This window comes from Natator depressus, chromosome 12 (genome assembly GCF_965152275.1).
Source record: "Natator depressus isolate rNatDep1 chromosome 12, rNatDep2.hap1, whole genome shotgun sequence".
NCBI classification, from domain to species: Eukaryota; Metazoa; Chordata; order Testudines; family Cheloniidae; genus Natator; species Natator depressus.
Window position 1 is genome coordinate 2,663,544 of NC_134245.1, and position 22,710 is coordinate 2,686,253.

At 53.8% G+C, this 22,710-nt stretch overlaps 1 protein-coding gene across 1 annotated transcript; it reads right to left on the minus strand.

Moving 5' to 3' along the window:
- Window positions 1–565: 565 nt before the first annotated feature.
- On the minus strand, window positions 566–7,876 carry LOC141996758 (C-signal-like). Its single transcript, XM_074969055.1, has 6 exons — window positions 7,730–7,876; window positions 7,152–7,203; window positions 5,343–5,530; window positions 2,793–2,951; window positions 2,261–2,380; window positions 566–679 (listed from the first exon to the last, which is right to left on the minus strand). Exons 1-6 carry the CDS (start codon window positions 7,874–7,876, stop codon window positions 566–568), a joined length of 780 nt encoding a protein of 259 aa, XP_074825156.1.
- Between the last annotated feature and the right edge of the window lie 14,834 nt (window positions 7,877–22,710).

The window sequence follows — 22,710 nt, forward strand, 5'->3', positions numbered from 1 at the left end:
GCAGCTGTGCTGCCCGGCCGCCCAGAGCATTGCGCCGACGGTGCAGTGAGACGAGGCTGCGGGGGAGGGGGATCAGCAGGGGAGGGGCCGGGGGCTAGCCTCCTGGGCCAGGAGCCGGGCAAGAGGGTCGCATGGGCCCGGGCCATAGTTTGCCCACCTCTGCTTTAGAGGCATCCCTGGCTCTGCCCCCGCCATTCGCTGGCTCCCTGCAGCCCGCTATGTCTCTTGGACTCTTTGAAACCAGCCTCCTGACTACCTGGCTCCTGCTGCCCTCTGGGTGCTGAGCTGCCCTGATCTCACTTGCCACGGTCCTGGCACTGGCACAGCCCCAGCGCTGGGAGTCCAGCCTTTCTGCTCTGCTGGGCATAGGTGGGTTAGCACTTGCCCAGCTTTCAGGCTGACTAATTGCTACAAAACCAGTCTGTGGCTGCCAGGCCAGGCCAGGCAGGGCCCAGGCAGGGCTGTTGCGTTAGAACAGTGGGTTTATTAAGGACACATGCACAGCTGACGGTGCGGTCACTGGAATGACCTGGCCCAGGGCTCCTGTTGCTGGCCGGGGAGTGTCTCACCAGGGAAGAACTTTCCCTTCCCAGTCCACAAAGGCCCCGTTGTCCTTCTCGGAGAGTGTCGGGAGCACATTCAGGATCCCTCGGACACTCATATCCACCGTCAGTGGGACCTGCAGGGGGCAAAGAAGAATGAGGGGGAGAAGCCTGCCCTGGAGCTGGCCCAGGACACCAAGGGCCCAGGGGCAGGGCCAGGATCTGGGACAGGATCTCAGTAATCCCATTCTGCCCTCGCTGGCAGTGAACGGGGAGCCAGGTCGTGGAGACAGACGACCAGCTCCAGACGACCATGGCACCAGCAGCCCCGGGAAGCAACACCCAGGACACAGCATCAGAGACACCAACTTTCGTTGGCACCAGTGGGTGCTAGCGCCCCACCCCCGGCCCCGCCCTGAATCCATCCCCCCCCGCCTCTATTGGATCCCTCCCCAAATCCCTGCCCTGGCCCCGCCTCTTCCCCAAGCTTGTGGCGTCCCTCCTCCTCCCCCTGCAAGCGCTGGGAGGGAGTGGGGAGAAGCCGAACATGCGGCGCGCTCAGGGAAGGAGGTGGAGGTGGAGGTGAGCTGCCGGTGGGTGCTCTGCACCCACCAATTTTTCCCCGTGGGTGCTCCAGCCCTGGAGCACCCACAGAGTCGGCGCCTACGCACAGCACTGACTCTCCAGGGAGCTGGGTTGTCATAACTATAAAGGGAAGGGTAACCACCTTTCTCTATACAGTGCTAGAAAATCCTGCCTGGCCAGAGGCAACCTCCTGTTACCTGTAAAGGGTTAAGAAGCATAGCTAACCTGGCTGGCACCTGACCCAAAGGACCAATAAGGGAACAAGATACTTTCAAATCTTGGGGTGGGGGGAAGGCTTTTGTTTGTGCTCTTTGTTTACGTGGTTGTTCTCTCTTGGGACTGGGAGAGGCCAGACAGAAATCCATCTTCTCCAACCCATCCTAAGCCAAGTCTCCAATATTGCAACCAGTAGAGGTGAGCCAGGCAAGGCGGATTAGTTTATCTTTTGGTTTATGTGAATTTTCCCTGTGTTAAGAGGGAGGTTTATTCCTGTTTTCTGTAACTTTAAGGTTTGCCCAGAGGGGGATCCTCTGTGTTTTGAATCTGAATACCCTGAAAAGTATTTTCCATCCTGATTTTACAGAGATAATTTTTACCTTTCTTTTTTTTTTAATAAAATCCTTCTTTTAAGAACCTGACTGATTTTTCCATTGTTCCAAGATCCAGGGGTTTGGGTCTTTGATGATTTTGAAACCAATTGGTTAGGATTATTCTCAAGCCTCCCCAGGAAAGGGGGTGTGTAGGGCTAGGGGGGATATTTTGGGGGAAGACGTCTCCAAGTGGGCTCTTTCCCTGTTCTTTACACGCTTGTTTAACACGCTTGGTGGTGGCAGCATACGGTTCAAGGACAAGGCAAAGTTTGTACCTTGGGGAAGTTTTTAACCCAAGCTGGTAAGAATAAGCTTAGGGGGTCTTTCATGTGGGTCTCCACATCTGTACCCTAGAGTTCAGAGTGGGGAAGGAACCCTGACATGGGTCCTGACAACCGCCTCACTGGGATGGGAGCCCCTGAGAGGTGTCATCAATATGGGGGGTGTGATAAGGGAACAGCCTCCAGCGTAACCATTCCCCCTACAATGAACATCTGCCCATGACATGAGGCTACACCTGGCCTCTCCCAGCGAGGCACCTACCTGGTGGGAGGCTGAGCTCCCCATGTCAGTCTGCACCCAGCCAGGATGGACAGCAATGCTCAGGATCCCGTCTCCGCCATACCCCAAGGACTGGCACTTGGTGAGCATGTTCAGAGCAGCCTGTGGGCGAGACACCATGAGCAGAGACAGCAGCGTGTGGGGAGATCAGGGACCCACCCCCAGGAAAAGGTGAGCAAGGGGGGCAGCTGATGCAAGCTGCAGTGTGTGAGTCTCTCCTTGGGGATGATCAGCATGTTGCTAAGTCGCCACCTCTCACTGCACCGGGCCCACGTGCAGGACCCAGAGTCCTGTTCCAAGGTTTGGGCTGTGGGGTCAGGTGACCAAGCATCATGTGACCCGGAGGCAGTGCTTCCCATAAGAGGGAGCGGAGTGAGACTGGCCTGAACGCTGGCCTGACAGGTAAAATCTGGGGGTCAAACCAGGGGGGCAAGAAAGACTTTTCTTTCCCCTTTGCTGTAGCAGAACACAGGGAACCAGCGTGAATTCGTGCCCTGCTGAGCGCACCCCCTACCTTGCTGCACCGATAAGAGATAACTTGCCCCAACTGCCAGGCAAAGGGATTCGTGATGGAGCCGCCCTCACTGGACATGTTGACAATGGCCGCCTTGCTACAGCTCAGCCCTGGCTGGGGGCTTCCCTGGGCAGCCTTCTTCAGCAAGGGCAGGAACGCCTGGCAGGAGGGGAGAAAAGAGCACCCACAGGGTCAGCTTAGGAGAAAGGACCCACACTCCTCTCTTCACCAGCAGACTCTGATTTGAATTGAAATGGGTCCAGCTGTTGCCCAGCTGCAGCGCAGCACCGCCTGTGACACCTCTGGTGGGCTGGCCCCCTCAGCCTGCTGCTCCTGGGCCATGCTCTCTCCCTGCCCCTCCAACTCATTCATAGTCTCCTCAGCCCTGTTTTAAAGGCTGGTTTCTCTGAGCTGGGTCATCCCATTCTGCCCTTGCTGGCAGTGAACGGGGAGCCAGGTCCCAGGCCAGGGTTTACAATAGAAAGTGGGTGAAAAGGGCTGCACCCCTGAGAGACAACCTAAGCCCCAGTGGAGACAGCATGAGGTCAACAGAAGAATTCTTCCATAGCCCCAGCTACTGCCTGTGAAGTAGTGGATTTATTACAGCAACAGAAGAACCCTTTCGGCACCAGTGTCGTGTTTCTAGTGTAGACACAGCCAATCATACACTGTTTCCCTACCTTAGAGCCCTGCACAGAGTATCTTGTGGGATTGTACACACCCTCTAGACCCGGGGTTCTCAAACTGGGGGTCAGGACCCCTAAGGGGGTTACAAGGTTATTACATGGAGGGGTCATGAGTTGTCAGCCTCCACCCCAAACCTCGCTTTGCTTCTAGCATTTATAATGGTGTTAAATATATTAAAAAGTGTTTTTAATTTATAAGGGGGGGTCGCACTCGGAGACTTGCTATGTGAAAGGGGTCACCAATACAAAAGTTTGAGAACCCCTGCTCTAGATGCTAGACAGAGGCCTCAACTCACTGACATGGAAGTATTTCCCCCTATAATACACTGAGCTATACTCACGCAGCATACTGCAGAAATCAGGTAGGATGGTCAAATACCAGCAGCTTTGGCCTAACTCTGCTTCCATCCAAGTCAATCGGAGTTTTAGCACTGAGGTATTAAGAACCTAGTTAGGCCAAAATAATTTACTTCTTCGAATCCTACTTAGTATAAGAGTAATAGCGAAACTTGTGGGCATATCCGGTATAAAATAGTCCACCTATGATCAGAGCTAAGACAGCCTCATCATTAGCTGCCTTGTCCAATACCTGTCCCTACAGAAGGCTGGACTGCTGGTGGAAAAGAAAGTACCTCATATCTAGATGTTAACAAAGAGATGCAAATACACACTTCAGGGACAACTTAGCACAGTGTAAGGTTGGGATTTAAGTGCCCAACTCTCATTCACTGTCAATGGGATTTGTGTGCCCAACTCCCTTAACCACTTTTGAAAAACCCAGACCTAGTGTATAGACATAGAGCAGGCTAGTCCAACAATCACATGAGTGTACAGATAAAAGACATGGGAACGATGCCATGGGGAACTAAGGGTGCAGGAAAAGTTGTAGTTATATTTATCTGCTGGAGCAATAATAAGTGACCATATCACTGAAGAGCATCCTGTAAGGCACGTGTCCAGCGGGGCACAGCTAAGGTTGTATGGGCAGCCTTAACCTCTGATGAATTGCTCTTGTTTGGAATGTCTTTCCCACTCTGGCTGGGGACGCTGATTGTCCCATTCTGATTGGCTGGGTCACACCCATGCACTAGCTCCAAAGGGTGACCACTTGTGACCTCCTCCCCAAAAATTGTTTACACCCATCACTGCTCCCATGCTGTCCAGCGGGGTGTCCTGGGCTCAAATGGGAGGGTCAACAGCAGCTGCACGGTGAAGGCAGGTGACAAGAGGCTGCTGTGGGATGGGGGGAAGGAGAGGGTGGGACTGGGGGAGAAAGGGAAAGAGATTTGAAGTGCCCCCCTCCCCTGCCCTGCGAGCTGGTGCCTAGAGCCTTAAAGCCACTTTAGACCCAGTTTCTAAATGGTTCAATTTGCCACATCCAGTTCCTGACACAAAGTGCCTTGAAAGGGGCTGTAAGCCCTGTGGTGGAGCTGAAAGGGCAGCAGCTGGGGGATGAAGAGTCCAGAAAAGCTTAGACAGAAACTAACAAGCAAGAGCCGCATGCGGCACTGGAAGGAACCCTGGTCTTACTATGCTTGCCAGCCATTCTACTGGGAGTATTTGTCATAGTGGAAGGATACAGTGGAGAAGCATCAGCATCCTTTTCTCTAGGGAGATGGCCTCTACTGTGGGGGCTGGACTCTTGGCTCAGACCCCACCGGAGCAGGGCTAGGGGCTCTAGGTCCGTTTCTCGGATGGTTACAGTCCCATAATGCACCTGACACGTACACTGTGATGAACACACACCCGCCAGGTTGGCTCATTGGTCCAGAAACCAGAGCCCTGGGGGGAAGGGAAGCGTTCTGGCCTAAGCAAAGTCAAACCCCAGTGTAGCTGGTGATGTGCCCTCTGTTGGGGCCCTTACCTGGCTCACCAGGAGAGGCCCTGTCACGTTGGTTGCATACACCAGGGACATGTCCTCCGGTGTCTCAGACTCTAGTGTGTTCAGCCTCAGTATCCCAGCGTTGTTTATCAGCAGATTCAGCCCTGAGCCTTTCAGATGCTCCTCAACTCTGGCTGCTGCCGCCTTGATGCTGGCTGGGTCCGTAACTTCTACAGAGACAGAGCAGGGGGTTCAGGGGCCTGGTTCCTCTGCCCTGTAGCTAACCCCTCTAGCCGGACACGAAGCCCAGGCTGCTCCACAGAGCCATGCTAAGATCTCGGGAGATGGTAACCACAGCTAGCCGGACCTGGGTCGAGCCATGGCAAGGGCAGGGCAGATTGCGTGGAAGGCAGAGTGTGAAATCGGGGCGCCAGGGATCAGCCGGGCGAGTGGAAAGCAGTGCGGCCGTGTGAGTGTTAATGGGGCGGGGGGAAGGGCATGTTGGAACAACAGGATCTTCCCACTGGTGAGCAGGATTTGAAAGCTGCCGTCGGAGCTCTGGCAGGCTCGCCCTTGCCATCCCAGGAGCCAGCCTGGGGTGCGGTTGTTTGGCAGCGGGTGAAACACGCCGATTTTCCCTTTTAAAAAGTGACTGCCGCATTTTTTTTACCAGAACCGTTAGCAGCATTTTTGGGTTACTGGAAAAGCTGGTTCAACAGAAGCGCTCGATAGCCGTTTCGATACATCCCCGAACACATCAGACAAGCCAATCGGATCCCCCGAGGGCGGCTGTGACCCTGTGTGCGAAGTCACTATGCCACTCGCTCAGATTTGGCCCCGCTCCCCACATCCTTGGTCATGTGAGCAGCACTCCAAGCACCAGCGGGATGAGCAGCTGGTCCCAGAAGATCCAAGGCATGGCCAGCCCAGCCATGGTGAGTGCACTGTATGGCTATTGACTGGGCCTGGGGTGCCCCCCAGGAATTTGGGCCCTGGCCATTGCCATAGTTTATCTGGCCCTGGCAGGATCCCTAGGCTGGGATTAGTTCCCACTATCCCATTCTGTGAGAGGCATCCCTGAGGCTAGCAGAGCTGCCCAAAGGGCAGCCCCTGTTCATGAAATTGATTCCCTGACTCCAAAGCTTCAACCACCTGAAGGGGGGTTCCAAAGAGGATGGAGCTCGGCTGGTCTCACTGGGGGCAGATGACAGAACAAGGAGCAATGGTCTCAAGTTGCAGTGTGGGAGGTCTAGGTTGGATATTAGGAAGCACTGGAATGGGTTACCTAGGGAGATGGTGGACTCTCCATCCTTAGAGATTTTTAAGGCCCGGCTTGACAAAGCCCTAGCTAGGATGATTTAGTTGGGGTTGGTCCTGCTTTGAGCAGGGGGTGCGACTAGATGACCTCCTGAAGTTTTTTCCAACCCTGATCTTCTATGATTCTATGAGTCTATGAAAGCAAATCTGTCCCCAATAGAGAGAGGCCCGTTCAGACCCAAACCAGCCAGGCTCATACATGGCACAGGCAGCCCCTGACTCTGAATCAAAATCATCCCTTCCCTGCCAATCTGGCACACGGGGCAATCTGCAGATACCAGGAACTTCCTGGGCCTCCTCCTGACCAAGCCCGCAGAGCCTGAGTGGGACGTGGGAGACCTGGGAATCGCTCTGCTGAGACGGGTGAGCGCTAGGCACCCTCCCCTTCACTAACACCTAGGCAAGACTAACACTAACAGTGGCTCCCAACAAGGCAAGGAACAGGAACACGGAGACAGGGAGACAGGGAATGGGAAAGAATGGGACCCAGAGCAAGGGAACCTCATCTCTCTGGGTCCAGGGCAGGGCACCCACCTAGTGCAACAATCATCAGGTTTGGATGCCTGGATGCCAAGGTCTTTAATTCCTGAAAAAGAATAAAGTCAATGATTATTGACAGAGCCCCCAGCGACGGTCAAGCCGGGCACAGTCCAGGTCTCTGCTGCTACCCAGGACCAAGTAAATATCTCATTGCTTGGACGCTGCAAAGCTCCCATGCGCAGGGTCCAGCCCTGGCTTTCGGGGTCTGCAACAGGGGTCTGCAGCCTGGGTCTTTAAAACGCCATCATCTAGCCCAGTGCAGTCAAGTCAGGGACACGTTTCCTTGTCCCCTTTAGGACACAGGCACAAAGCAGTGCAGGCGTCACCCACCTGTGCTCCCTGCTCTCTCCCTCAATGCACTGCTAGCTTTGCATGTGTCCCGTGCAGAGCTCGTCCCCAGCCAGCGTAGCTGCCTTATGCGCCAGGGAGTGTCAGCCTGGAGCAGTGTCTGGAATCCCCTCCTGCTTGGGCCTGTTGCTTTTGGGTCCAAGTGCTGAGAGGCTAGAAGCCCCTCACTTAGATTCCCCCACCCCAGGTACAGCTAATTCCATCTCGCCTCACCCCATTCTCACCTGTGCTTGTGCTCCCTCCAGATCCCGGCAGGTCGCAAAGACCCACTTGGGTGGGTTTGATTTCCCCAGAAACTGCTTGGCAAGCCCCAGGCCGATTCCCCGACTGGCCCCAGTCACCAGAACGCTGCGGACATTAAAGCCAGCCATGGTCCCTTGCCTGCCTCTGCCCCAGCCGGCACTGCCTCTGCTCAGTGAGAGCTGGGTTAGCTGCACCCACTTCCCCTGCATCTGGGGTTACCAAATCCTTGATTCTACGCCAGGGACTCTTGGCTACAGTCCAGGCCTGGCCTGTGCAGAGTAAATCAACAGAAGCCCAGCGGAGGCTCCCTGCAGGGGTATGGGAGTCACCATGGATTGGAGGAGCTCCCCAGAAGGGCGGAGCTGTGAAGTGCAGAAAAGGAGATGACAAGGGGGGCAGGCTGATAGGAAGCTATGGGGATGGGATGGATTCATGCAATTTTGGAGGGTGACTTTTCAACTGGGCAGGGTTTGCAATCTCTCACTGAAGTGATAAGAATTTGAGCAAGTTAATATTCAGCATGGTGAAACTCATTCTCCACCCCCCTGACTTGGTTGAGCCCAGTGGCACCTAGAAGTGGCTTTCAGGGGTTGTGGACTATAGTTTGACACAGTAATGATCTGTTCTAACGTACCTGCGGTGCAAGAACCCTACATTTGATTGCCCCATGAAGACTGTGGACAACACCCAGGCTGTGCAGCACACTCCTCACATGTCTTTTGCGGGTTATTTATTTTGCAGGATGTTTAACCCTTTCTAGCCATGTGTCACGCCTATGAACTAAATTCTAAAGGAACTCTTTGCAACTACAAAGCTCACCATCTCTGCTATGAATCTGTGCCTAAATGAATTGAACTCGTCTGTATGTATATTGATCTTTTAACCATACTTTCTCTCTTTTGTTTTTAAATACATTTTAGTTTAGTTAATAAGAATTGGCTGTAGCATGTATTTGGGTAAGATCTGGAATATTCAATAACCTGGGAGGCAATGTGTCCGATCCCTTAGGATTGGTAGAACCTGTTCTTTTAGATGGTGAAATAAGATTTTCAGAAATCATCATATTTGACTTAGGTACCTGGATGGAGACCTGAGGGTGGATCACTTTAGGGGAACTGTGTTGTTTGTACTTCTGAGTAACCAGTAAGGTAATAAAGAAGCTGTTTTATGCTGTCTTGGTAAATCTAAATATTGGAATATCCACCAGCTTTTTGGGGACTGTCTGCCCCATTCTTTGCAGTTCACCCTAATTGCGTGACCACAGCTGGCTCCCTACTAGGACCCCAGACACAATAGGTTATAGTCCAATGTCCAATATCATATTCAGGGCGGACCAGTCAGCACTGGGATCCCAATCTTGTGGCTTAAGCTTCCCCTGCATTGAAGCATCGAGCAGATCTGAGATGACAGAATCAGGACCCAACGGTCTTTTATACAGTTTTCTAGCATCCACTTGACCGTACAGTTCTGGGTAAACAATAGGCTTTTGATGTAACCTTTTGCTTTCAAAACACCACAATAATTAGTTACACAAATTAACATAGGGCAATTTATCCATTAGGCAGTCTATCATAAACTTCAAAGAGACATATAGACAATGACTTCATCCAAGATTCATCTAAATGTTAGGTTTCAGAGTAGCAGCCGTGTTAGTCTGTATTCGCAAAAAGAAAAGGAGGACGTGTGGCACCTTAGAGACTAACAAATTTATTTGAGCATAAGCTTTCGTGAGCTACAGCTCACTTCATCCAATGCATTCAGTGGAAAATACAGTGGGGGGATTTATATACACAGAGAACATGAAACAATGGGTGTTATCATACACACTGTAAGGAGAGTGATCACTTAAGATGAGCTAATTCCAGCAGGAGTGCGGGGGGGGGGAGAGGGGAAGAAAACCTTTTGTAGTGATAATCAAGGTGGGCCAATAAACATGGGGAAATAGTTTTACTTTGTGTAATGACCCATCCACTCCCAGTCTTTATTCAAGCCTAAGTTAATTGTATCCAGTTTGCAAATTAATTCCAATTCAGCAGTCTCTCGTTGGAGTCTGTTTTTGAAGTCTTTTTGTTGTAATATTGCGACTTTTAGGTCTGTAATCGAGTGACCAGAAAGATTGAAGTGTTCTCCAACTGGTTTATGAATGTTATAATTCTTGACATCTGATTTGTGTCCATTTATTCTTTTACGTAGAGACTGTCCAGTTTGGCCAATGTACATGGCAGAGGGGCATTGCTGGCAGATGATGGCATATATCACACTGGTAGATGTGCAGGTGAACAAGGCTCTGATAGTGTGGCTGATGTGATTAGGCCCTATGATGGTGTCCCCTGAATAGATATGTGGACACAGTTGGCAACGGGCTTTGTTGCAAGGATAGGTTCCTGGGTTAGTGGTTCTGTGGTGTGGTATGTGGTTGCTGGTGAGTATTTGCTTCAGGTTGGCGGGCTGTCTGTAAGCAAGGACTGGCCTGTCTCCCAAGATCTGTGAGAGTGATGGGTCGTCCTTCAGGATAGGTTGTAGATCCTTGATGATGCGTTGGAGAGGTTTTAGTTGGGGGCTGAAGGTGATGGCTAGTGGCGTTCTGTTATTTTCTTTGTTGGGCCTGTCTTGTAGTAGGTGACTTCTGGGTACTCTTCTGGCTCTGTCAATCTGTTTCTTCACTTCAGCAGGTGGGTATTGTAGTTGTAAGAATGCTTGATAGAGATCTTGTAGGTGTTTGTCTCTGTCTGAGGGGTTGGAGCAAATGCGGTTGTATCGTAGAGCTTGGCTGTAGACAATGGATCGTGTGGTGTGATCTGTAGAAGCCCTCTACACCAACATTCTACACAAAGATGGACTACAAGCCGTCAGGAACAGTATCCCCGATAATGTCACAGCAAACCTGGTGGCTGAACTTTGTGACTTTGTCCTCACCCATAACTATTTCACATTTGGGGACAATGTATACCTTCAAATCAGTGGCATTGCCATGGGTACCCACTTGGCCCCACAGTATGCCAACATTTTTATGGCTGACTTAGAACAACGCTTCCTCAGCTCTCGTCCCCTAATGCCCCTACTCTACTTGCACTATATTGATGACATCTTCATCATCTGGACCCATGGAAAAGAAGCCCTTGAGGAATTCCACCATGATTTCAACCATTTCCATCCCACCATCAACCTCAGCTTGGACCAGTCCACACAAGAGATCCACTTCCTGGACACTACGGTGCTAATAAGCGATGGTCACATAAACACCACCCTATACCGGAAACCTACTGACCGCTATTCCTACCTACATGCCTCCAGCTTTCATCCAGATCACATCATATGATCCATTGTCTACAGCCAAGCTCTATGATACAACCGCATTTGCTCCAACCCCTCAGCTCAGATGGGGGTAGGCAGTAGTCTACATTATTTGGAAAGAGGTACACAGCCTAAAAAGTTTGAAAGCCACTGCCTTAAAGGACTAATGCATTAGAACTTCCCACGAGAGGGCTGGGCAGTACAGGACATACATTTCTGAGGAGAGTTCAGGACTGGGGGTGTGTTGGGGTCACCTTGCAGGCAGACCTAGCGCTAGGCCAACTAAGCAATTGCTTTGGTCACCAAGCAGCTCAAGGGACCCCCATTCACATTTTTAGTATGTGTTTGGGGAGAGGGGATATTCCTGCTTAGGGCCCCCACTGGACTAGCACCACCTCTGCTGCAGGCTAACTGAGGCTGGTGAGAGCCAGGGTGTGACTGGCAGGCTGCAGTTACACAGATACATCTGGGAGTGACCTGTATGCTGGTGGCTGGCTGGCTGTGAGCAGCCCAGGTTGGAGGCTACCACAGCAAAGCATTTTGAGGCAATGAGGTTGCAGAGCAAGGGTAATTAAGCCCCTTGATGGTCTGGATTTCACCCCGGTATGTCGAAGCCCAATCTGACCTCTTCCCCCAGCCCCCTGCCCTCCCCTGCCTCACGTGGGCAGCAGAACGCAGGGGCGGCACAAGGCCTTCGAGTGGGGTGTTGAAGGGAGCAATGTGGAGGGGAGGACAGCCATGCAGTGCCCAGAGGAGGTGAGTGTAAGGTTCATGGAGGACGCCAGTGCATCTGTGATTGGTTACCTGATCTCTTCCTCCCCACCCTCCATCTGGGCTCCAAAGAGAGGACAGGGGCCCTGGAGGGAGGAGGTGGGCAGTTGAAACCTGCCTGAGAGCAGAAGAGGCAAGAGACAGCTGCAGAGAGCTGCTTGGGAGGCTTGGCGGAGAGAGCTGGGTTCAGACAAGTTGACACAAAACCGCTGGAGGAAACTGACCCAGGCTGGGGCCCTGCTGAGTGGAGGTCCCAGGCAGTGGCCCCTGGGCAAAAGGGAGGATCCAGGTTGGTCAAGGAAAGCCAAGGCTGGGGGCAAGGGGACAGGTGTGTCCTGGGCAGGGCGGGTGAGTAAGATCGGGGGGAGCTCTCTTGTGGGAGACTTGCCGTGGGGGCCAGGGTGAAGTCAGGAGACTGGCCACTGTCCGGCAGGGAGGCCTAAAGAGGTGGACCTGGATGGGACCCGAGGAACTGCAAACGCAGCACGGATGTGAACACTGCGGGGGAGACCGGGAGGCACTGGCTTTGAAAAGGAGAATGGGAAAATTTTTGTACCTTTATATGGTTACCATGGGTTTGTCGAGAATGGTTTTACTGCCAGGGTTTTGCTCCTAAGTGCCTAAATTGCTACTCACAATGAGATGTAGGCGGCCCCTGAATCAACTGGGCATTGCAATGCTGAGCAGAGCCTACATTCCTGTCAGGAGTGAACAGAAAGGGAAACTGAGGCAGGTGGAGCTGTCCTGCTGTAGGAGGACTGGCTGACAGGTTTTCCCTGTGTCCTATCATTCCTGGGGCTTTTCTATGCCTCTCCTTTGTTATTCTGCTCCTGAGGTGGCTGGGTGGCTCCCTGGCCCAGATGGCTACCAGCAGGACGAGCACAAATTCCCCTCCTCCAGCCGGGTTCTCACTCCGAAAGCCCTTTTCTGCAGAGTTGGGGAGTCTCCCTTTCCCTTCCCATGTTTGCAGGCGGGACGCTGCTCTGTTAACTGCTGAATGTTCACAGATCACAGGAAAGGTCAGTGTGCGATTGCCATCTCCCATGTACTGCCCCGTGGAAGAGCCGAGGGTGGCTGGAGGGGTCATGCCCCACTGGGCTGTTCAGTTTGTATGGAGCCACTGCCTGTGGCTTCCCTTCATGCCCAGTAGCTTTATCCCAGTCCCAGTGTGGCCAGCACAGGGGCCTTGCTCTGTGCCCACGTAGCCAATACATTGGGGCTGTTTCCAGCCAAGGGGTGGGTTCCAGAGCTGAAGCCCCGCATACTGCCTGCTCTCAGCAGCAGCTCCCTCTCTTATGCCAAGAGGCTGCTAGCTCAAGTGCCATATGTCACTGTCCCCCTCCTTCCCTCTGAGCCCAACTTCTAACTGCACCATTCCCAGGGATGGGGAAGGGTGTTAACGGGGGGACAGAATTCAGGGACGCAGCAAACCCAGTCCCATTTGTCCCTGCCCTGTAGAGAGCTCCAGCCTCTCTCTGAGATTTGAGGGGGGCAACAAAACCATCACGAGAGACAAAACATAACAGGCTGGGGCCACTATGCTCTGGATTTGGCCTTCTCTCACATTCGGGGCCACTAAAACTGAGGTTCAGCCCATTGCTCCAGCTCGCTGGAATATTCCCTGCTGGTCTCAACCCAAAGAGGAGCAAAATCAATTTGTCTTGGAAACTGACCCAGAGTCCTCCCTTTGTGAGGTATGGGGGAAGGGGGGCACGGGCTTCTTGAACTGAGCTGCTCCTGTTTGCTCACGCACACAAGTAGCTGAGTTTTGTACACACAGGTTCTCCAGGCAGCCAGTGCTCTGTGAGGACTTTGGGCCAGTTTGCCAAGAAAAAACATCTTCCCCCTCTCCAATATCAGCAGCTGAAGGCTCCGTTTTGTTCACACCCAATGCAATATTTACACTGAGTGTAGAGTTCAGGCTGCTTATAGGGTGACCAGATGTCCCAGTCCTATAGGGACAGTCCCAATATTTGAGGGTTTGTCTTCTATGGGTGCCTATTACCCCCACCCCCGTCCTGATTTTTCACATTTACTCTCTGGTCACCCTAGCTACTTATGGGGCAGGGCCGGCTCTAGGGTTTTTGCTAGAAAAATATTTGCCGCCCCAAGCTCCGAGAGTGCCACCACCGAAGGGTGGCCGGAACGCCGCCCCTGGGATCGTGCTGCCCACGCATGTGCTTGCTTTGCTGGTGCCTAGAGCCGGTCCTGCGGGGGGGGGGGGGTGTTGAGAAACGCTCGTCTCTCTCTGTTAGCTGTGCAGAGCAGGCGTGGGTTTGCGGTACGCTTACTGAGGCCTTCTCAGGTTGTCTGGATTATGCACCTGTGAAAGCAGTAATTAAAAGAAAGAAAATCCATCTGGAATTTAGGCTTTTGCTAGATTTTAAAAGAGCAATTCCAAAAATTAAGCACCCAAAATAGCTTTCTTGGGGGTTCAGCTTAAAGGTTACAAGCAAACCAAAGCATCTCAGGTTAGCACAGAGTAGTGTTACCAGTTTTGCCCCTTACTTTGGGATACGCTCATTTATTAGGGTTACTCTTGGGCGGGGGGTGTTCTGTAATTCTGTTAATGTACTGCTTGTGTCACTTGTGTTTTCATGTGGAGCTCTACTTCTCCCTTCTGCAAGTCCCCTCCCAATGGAGCTATCCTGCAGGACCTAGGTTCCCCAGGGCTGGGTTCCTCCAGCCCCAGAACCAGATGAACACACACGCACACACATTAACAGAGCAAGTCTGAGTGGACCTGGTCAATCAGCACTTTCAAGCTGCCACCCTTATATGCCCCTGGACTCAGCAGACTGGGTCAAGCAGCACTTCCAAGCTGCCACCCTCATATGTCACAGGTTCAGCACAACCCTATCCCCACTTTCACATTACAATTGTACTGGTAGTAACCCACTTGATGAGCAAACCCCACAATATTTTTGGGTGCTACAGGGATCTTGAGTTTAGGTAAGAGAAGCATTGCTGCAGAGTAAATGGGGAATCTAAAAACGCAAAAGAGTAAAGTTCTGAGAGAGAGAGAGAGAGAGAGAGAGAGAGAGGGAAGCAACCAGCTTAACCATAAAATTTATTTATTGAATAATAGTGATAACTACACAAGGAGAGCCTAAACAAACATAACAGTTACATTATTAAAGGTTACAAAAGTCATATATAGAAAACAATACCTGATCAAACAAGTTAGGGTTAGAAAGTTATACCTGAGGTAGAAAAGAAAACAGAGTGAGAGAGAGAGAGAGAGAGAGATCTCACCACTCCATGAAGCTTGAACTGGTTCCCAGGTGATGGTGGTAGCTCAGGGTCCTGAGTGCTGGAGACAGGCAGAGCCCCCAGCACGGTCAGTCAGAAGATGAAATCCCAGTGGAACTGATGCAGAGTTTGGATCCATGCATCAGAACACTTACTGGAGTGTGGGTAGGGTTTTTTTGTAGGGAAACAACAATGGTTCAAGGGAGAACACTAAATTTGTTTATGGGTAAGCTGATGACTCAAGGGTTTTCTTTAGGCTAGACAATAGGAGCTGATCACTCTTGGCTATGGGTGGTGTTCCTTCCAGGGAGCTCACATTGCAATTAGGCAGCTTTAGTATTTTGGATATCAATCAAAGGATTCATTACTAGAATTGGTCTGATAACTGCTGAGCTGGGTGTGTGCTGGTGTAGGTTCATTAACATCTGGAGCAGAGATCCCCCAGGATGCATGCTTCCCTGCTTTTCTGGTCCCAGAGTTCAGTGCGGTTCTTGCCTTGGAATCTCTGTTCTCCATTCTGTATGCTAATGGAGATGCCACCCTGTCCCATCTTTGATGCAGATGAGACATGGGGAGTTGCCTTAATCCTATCACCCTTGTCAGGAGGGGTCTAGGTGTCTCCCACCGCTCTTCACTGTTTTCTGCAAGTGTTTTCTCTGATCAGTTTTGGTTCAAGCAGAGGCTGGGGCGGGCGTGTCCTTCATGAGTCAGGCTGAATACTGTGCCCTGGTTTCCCAAGAACACAGAGCTGACTGGTATCAGGATATCCACGAGCCAAAATAAAGAAATAAACCTGATCGTGTTTATCTAAACATTCCCTATCCAAATGATTTCTTCTAGGTATGGAAGATAATTTTTCATATCTGGTTCAAACCTTACACAGCATTCCTGCTTATAGCATTGCTGCGCCATGTTCCTGCAGCCCAGAGAGAACAACAGAAAAAGGGAAAGTTTCTTTCCCAATTTAAAAAAGTTCTAGCCTTTCCCTTGACTCTTTTGGTCATGTGCCCACTTTTTTTCTTTACCTGGGTGACTTTTTAACTCTTTACGGGTAAACCAAGTAGAGAACAGCTACCAAGAGGGATTTTACAGCTAACTGGCTGGCTGGATGTCCAACAAAGGGAGCTCCACCCCTGGTTTATTTATCACACAGGCGTAGGCATCTCCCTGGCCGTGGGTAGCACTTAGCCCATTTCAGCTCTGCTTCCATTGCTTCCATCGGAGCCAGGGGAGTATGATCAACTCGGACTGCCGGTCTGGAATGAGAGTGACCATCAATAGCCATGTTCTGTTCACACCTGTGTGCAGTGTGGCAGAGAGGGGTGCTCCCCAAACTCAAAGCCGACAATCCCCCAGCCACAAATGGCAGGTAACTCCACCCCAGTAACTCCCACGGCTGCTAGTCCAAAGCCAGCGCCTGTAGAGCTGCCCTAAGGGGTGTCGCAGGGCAGGTCTGCACCTTTAACCCAGCTGCTGTGGCATTCAGTGAGGACGTTCCTGCCCCGCTGGGAGAGCGTCTCCCGTCAGCGTGGTTACTTCACCTCCGCGAGCGGCCCGTGCTGTGTCCGTGGGAGACACCCTGCCCACGGAGCGCTGTCCACAGCAGAGGCTAGGCCGGTAGGACTGAGTCGCACAGGGCGGTGGCTGAGCAGCGTGGTCACCCCGATTGTGAGGTCATAGTGCAGACCTGGCCTGAGGCACTGTGCATTTACACCAGGAGGTACCCAGGGGATCCCAGATCCGGGTGTAGTGACTCCTGCACAGTGCTGGTTTTATGGCCCTCAGAGCGCTCATTGGTACCAGACAGGCTGTGGCGTGCCAGCCTATGCGCTGCATTTATTTCTCCTGGCAGCAGAGCACCATCTGGTGCCTGCAAGGAGGTGGCAAGGATAGTGTGTCTGTGAGGTAGAGCCCAAGGTCACTGCCAGGTGCTGGGTTTATCTAGGACCCAGACTTGTTTCTTGGCATCCTTCCCCTCATCTTCTCCTTCTGCTCTCCTTCTCTGGCGTCCTGCAGCCTTCCCAGCCCCGTTCACGGCTGGGAGAGATCTTGCTTCCAGAAAGGCTAAGTGCAGAAATGGTGAAACGAAGAGCCGGTGCTGCTCTGGTGCTTTACTTGCTGGGTATGTCTAACCCTCCCGCTCCGTCGTGGCACCTCTGGGGATCTGCACAGATTGGAACTGCCCCCTGGCTATTTCTCCAGCACGGGACGCAGGAGGGTAACTGCAGAGAGAAGGGACAGGGTCTCTCCCACACCAACGTGATGTGGAATCCTTGCTGCCTGTGTCGAAGCTCCCAGCCCCGCTCCTCAGGTTCAGAGCCCCAGCTCCCATCTGAGCCACGAATTCAGAGCACTGTCTGCACAGCTGGTTTGGGAACGCTGGTGCGAGACCAGCCAGCCCCAGTCTGTCGATCCAGGCTCACTGCTGCAGACTGCGTGGACAGACACTCAGGGTCTCTCCGGAGATGCTTGTCTGAGCAGCTGTTGCTTGGGGACCGAAGTGCCTCTGGCAAGATAGTGAGGTGAACACTCTGGAGTGCGGCTCACTGAACTGAAGGGCTAGTGGTGGACAGGACCTTGCAGGTCTGGGGTGGATGTAGCTGTGGGGCTCTTGGTTTTTACATGCTGTGCTTTTAACACGCTCAGAACTCCAGGTATGGCCTCACCATAGCACTAAGCAGGCATTTTGGCCTCTGTGTAGCGGCTGCCTGTCACAGAGGAGCCGCACACTCTAGGCTCTCTCCTGAGACCGTGCAGCTGCTCCTGTGTGTAAGCGGGGGAATAGTCCCGCTATTGTGGGGAACTTTCCTGGCTTCTGCACTACCCCGGTGAAGTGGGCTAGTGAAAGGATCTGAGTCCTCGCTCCCACTTCCTTTACCCAGTGGCCTCCCTGCCCTTGAGGACTCCCCTTCTGCTCTCCTGTCTGGCAGAGTCCTCGTAACCTCAACAAGGCTGGGCCCAGGATTCCTGGGGGGCTCGACCCCAACCCTGCTGTGGTCACCTAGGACAGAGGCTAGGGTGTCCCCACTCCAGGGTACTCTCTCTGTACTGGACACTTCTCTGACCCACTGACCATTACATTCAATTTAAAACAAATGCAAGTTATTTAATCAACAATTAATTTTAAAAAGAATAAGGAAAAATGGGAAAGGTTAAAGGAAACACATCACCCCGTTCTGTGGCAGGGAACATCACAAACAGTGTCTCTGGAACGTCAGGGCAGTTCACTGTTCCTTGCAAGTCCCAGGCCCCTTCTCAGGCCCTGGCTGTGCTGCAGGGATGCTGTGTGTTGGACACTCGCTCTGGTGGTGGCCACACGCTCTCAGGCTCTAAGTGGTAGGACACTGCTTCCCAGTGTCGCCCCTGCCCTGTCGGGATTATGATCCAAGCCTGGCCTGCAGAACCTCTTGGCTGAGGCGTCTCCCTGTGCTGGGCCCACTGCCCAGGGTCCCCCTCGCTCTCCCCAGCTGCTCACCGCACCCAGCTCGGACTGCTCCAGCCCCAGCTCCACCACTCGGTCTCAGCACTGCTGCTGCCCTGCCTCCAGCTCCCTGGGCTGCTTCTCTGGCCCCTCTGGCTCTGGTTGCTGCAGCTCTGCTCCCAGGACAGGTCTGCTCTGCAGGCTGCTTCTGTGACTCTGCTCCCAGCACTGACCTGCTTCCTGGGCTGCTTTTCTGGCCCCGCTGGCTCTGGTTGCTGCAGCTCTGCTCCCAGGGCAAGTCTGCTCTCTCTGGGCTGCGCCTCTGGCTTTGGGGCTGCAGCTCTGCTCCCAGGACAGGGTCTGCTCTCCAGCTCAGCTTGGGCCCCTGCTTTCTCCTTAGCTCGGCCTCACTCTGTCTGATCCAGGCAATTCCAGCTCACATGGAGGACGGGACCTCCCCGGCCCCCTGACTCCCTGATTAGCCTGCCCGCCCTGTCATTCAGGCTGACCTGGAGCATTGGCCTCTCCCCATTGTTCCTGGGGACTATCAGTCTCAGGGTCCTGATTTCCCATAGACCCTTCCCCTTTTAGTACTGGGAGCTAGCCAACCAAAACACCCCCACTGAAGGGGGCAGTCCCCTTACATGTGTATGGAGAACACAGCCAGGGCGAGCACATGGTACTACCCTCGGCTCACGAGCTCTTCCCATGCAGGCCGCTCTCAACATGCTGACCCGGTGGGAGGAGGGTAAGAATCCCGGCCATGAGGCCCATGTATGCAGAGCCTCATTCATATGCCTAGTCCCGAAGTCACTGGGCCCTCTGGGAGTGGGACAACTGGGAGCAGGGGATTCAGTCCCCAGCCCCTTTCCATGCTGGGTTCGCTCCCCAGGGTAACCGGGCTGTCTGAATCCGGGAAGTGCTGGCGGGCAACTCTGCTGCATGGGGACTAGGCTGCCCCCTTGGCCTCGGTCCCATCCTGGAAGGTACCTGGGGGAAGGGCATCCACACAGGAGCATATTCCCACGTCATTAGCAGGACGATGGCCCGTGGTGGGGGAGGAGGGGCAGTTGGGGGCCGGGTGGTAATGGACAGTGAGGCTGGATCTGCTGGACCGGGAAGGCTTGGGAAGCCCCGTGGCTGCCTCTCCCGAGCCGAGAGCACTGCGGAAACAGTACCAGTCCTGGAGTTCCCAGGCCCATGCATGTGAAAGGCCCCAGGCTCTCTGCTGTGGGCTGCAGTGCGGGACAGAGCCTCAAGGTGGCTGGGGTTCGGGAACCTCCCAGCGCAGAGCAGCCGTCTGCAGCAGTACGTGAACCGGCCCCTGCCTCTGGTAACCCCTGGGCCTTTGAAGTCAGCCTGTGCTGGTCACGACCTCCAACCTTGTGGCCGGCCTTCCAGCTTATCCAATACACGCTACCCACCATGGCCCAGAGCTGCAAGCCAGAACCAGGTGTGTCTGATCTGCCCCCACATCTGCTGTGTGCCTGGTACCTACACGTGTAACTGACCAGTCACCTGTGTGCACACCTGCCAACTCTGCACATGCTCAGGGCTCTGCAGCTGGGCCGTAGGAGCATGTACAGATAAACTCCCACATCTGCAAGTTTGGGCGTACACGTGCAGGAAGCATGCCCAGGCCTGACTGTATGGGGTGGCTTGGCCCCAGAGAACCGAGTCCAGCTTCCTTCCATAGGAACTTGGGGGGGCTGCTGTATCCCCTGGCTTGAACTGGTTTCCATCATATCCAGGGGTTACAGGTTGGTTCAATGGCTCTCACCCCCTTCCCCCAAAACTATACACATTGTTCCAGCCCCCCGGCCAGCTTGTTGACATCTGAATTTCCTGGACTGTTGCAGGCCCACCTGCCTGTGGACGAAAGCGTGCGGGGGATTCTCGCCGTGCTTCCTACCCTCTCCGAGAAGCACAGTGGGAGCCTCTGGAGCTGGACAGGGAAGACTACTCCCTGGTGAGAGAGCAGCACCGTACCTGGGCTGAGAGCAGAGGTGCCGTGTGCCAGAAACCCTGCGGCCCGAGAGGGGAGGCCATGACCTCAGGTGGTGCTCGCAGGCTCCATGGAATCTGTTTAGGTGTTTGCAGAGCTGAGGTCACTGAGTACAATCCCTTGTTTGTAAAGATGCTGGTGTGTTCCACGTAGTCAGTGTGATCTGCAGACGGGGCCATGAGCTCCCTGTAGCTGCCTCACTAATAAATACCCTGAGACACAGACAGTGGCAGTCCTCTCTCTTCTCCCAGCAAGCCCCAGGGCTCCCCGGCAGATGGGGTGTCTGCCCTGGCTTGCCGGTACCACGCAGCGCCCTGGCCCCTATCTGCCTGCTCTCCCCAGGACTCCAGAGCCCGATTCACATCACCTGTGCCTGTCTGTGTGTGCACTGACCACATGGCCAAACGGGGGAGCTGTACACGTGCGTGACTAGACAGGTATGCAGCTGCTTAGGAACCTGGTGGGTGGAGAGTGCCGGCTGGGGGCTGGCAGAGGTGGAGGTGCATTTCTCTGCCACAACCATCTAGGGTTAAAACTCGCTTTTTCTCTCCCCGTCTGACATGGACCCAGAGAGCCTGTCCTCTGACGAGGCTGGGCTGCCCTGAGCTAGAGCCGACACCCGGCTAGGATTGGCCTGGCTCAGAGCCCGAGGGGCAGCCTAGAACTCACAGTCCAGCGGCAGCGGTGCGGGGGCAGCTAAGGGGTCTGTAAGCCGCCTGTGTGACCCTTGATCCTGGCTGTTCGGGGGCTGGAGAGGCCGCTGGTGGGAGTTAGACAACCTCTGGGTGCTGAGTTTCAGCAGCCTCCGTGGGCTGCCCCATAGGTTACGTTGCTGCATCCCCGCCCTGGCACACCGGTCTCCCTGCCAGCCCTGCCTGCTGCCTGGCCTCTTTGCAAGGGAGTCCATGGAGGAAGAGGTATCAATCACTGAACTGGAGACACTGGGGGAGACTAGACAGAAGTCATCTCTCCTGGCGAAGAGCGGCAGCAGGAGCACGCATGGTGGCCTTGAGGGCAGAGATGGAATGCAGGGAGGGATTTTGGAGAAGCGACAGACAGGGGCAGCAGGTTTGTATAATTTTTGGTGGTGCCCAGAACGGATCAAAGTCCTGTTCCCCCCCCCCCCCGCCCCCCGGCCTTGTAAGCCGATATATATTTTTTAAAATAATGTAAAAATGGACTGGAAACAGTAAGCTTTTAACAGTTTCCCTATACTGCAGAATGTGGGGGGATGAGGGCTCTGGCTGGGGCAGAGGGGTGGGGGTGGAGTGGGGCCAGGGATGAGGGGTTCATGGTGCAGGAGGGGGCTGAGGGTGGAGCAGAGGGTTGGGGTGCGGGGTGGGGCTGGGGATGAGGGGTTCATGGTACAGGAGGGGGCTCGGGGTGGGGCAGAGGTTTGGGGTGCAGAGGGTGAGGGCTCTGGCTGGGGGTGTGGGCTCTGGGGTGGGGCAGGGCAGGGGATGAGGAGTTTGGGGTGCAGGCAGGCTGCCCCTGGGCTGAGGCCAGAGAGCAGGACTTCACAGTCCTCCCAGCCCTCTCCCCTGGGGCAGCTGCCCTTTCTGAGGAGCTGACACTCAGAGTACCTGTCACTGCCATGGAAAGGCCCCACCCAAGGTGACCGGCTGCTTGAGAGGGAAGATTAGTAAATGAGCCCCTGGAGCTAATAAAGGTTCCCTAAGCTCAGCTTGGGGGACTCCCAAGGGAGACAGGAGGCTCCTGGGGAGAGGAGCTCCCGGGAGAGGCCCGAGTGGGAGGACTGAGCAGGAGCCTGGAGGGCAAGCTCTCCAGGGAACCCCCCAGAAGAGGGGCTTCTGGAGGGGCTGGACTGTAGTCAGCAGGCATCCAAGAAGGCCGGATCTCCCAGACACTGGCAGGAAGCCTGATTTTGCAAGGATTTTAGTGAGGGACTTTGATGTTTGGGTTATTTTTATTAGTGTAATGCCATGGTTTGGTTCTGGAACGACAGCTTTCTTCATAGGTGCTGGAACTAGGGGTGCTGTGGGCGCTGCCATACCCCCTGGCTTGAAGTGGTTTCCATTATATCCAGGGTTTGGTTCAGTTTGGTTCAGTGGCTCTCAGCACCCCCACTATAAAAATTCCTCCTGCACCCCAGCCTTCTTGCTGTTACTGGTAACTCAGCATAGGCACATATAAAGAAGAAGAAGCCTTTCCATTCAGTTACAAACCACAGTTTAGGTTGGGGCTTGTTCAGGCTACAG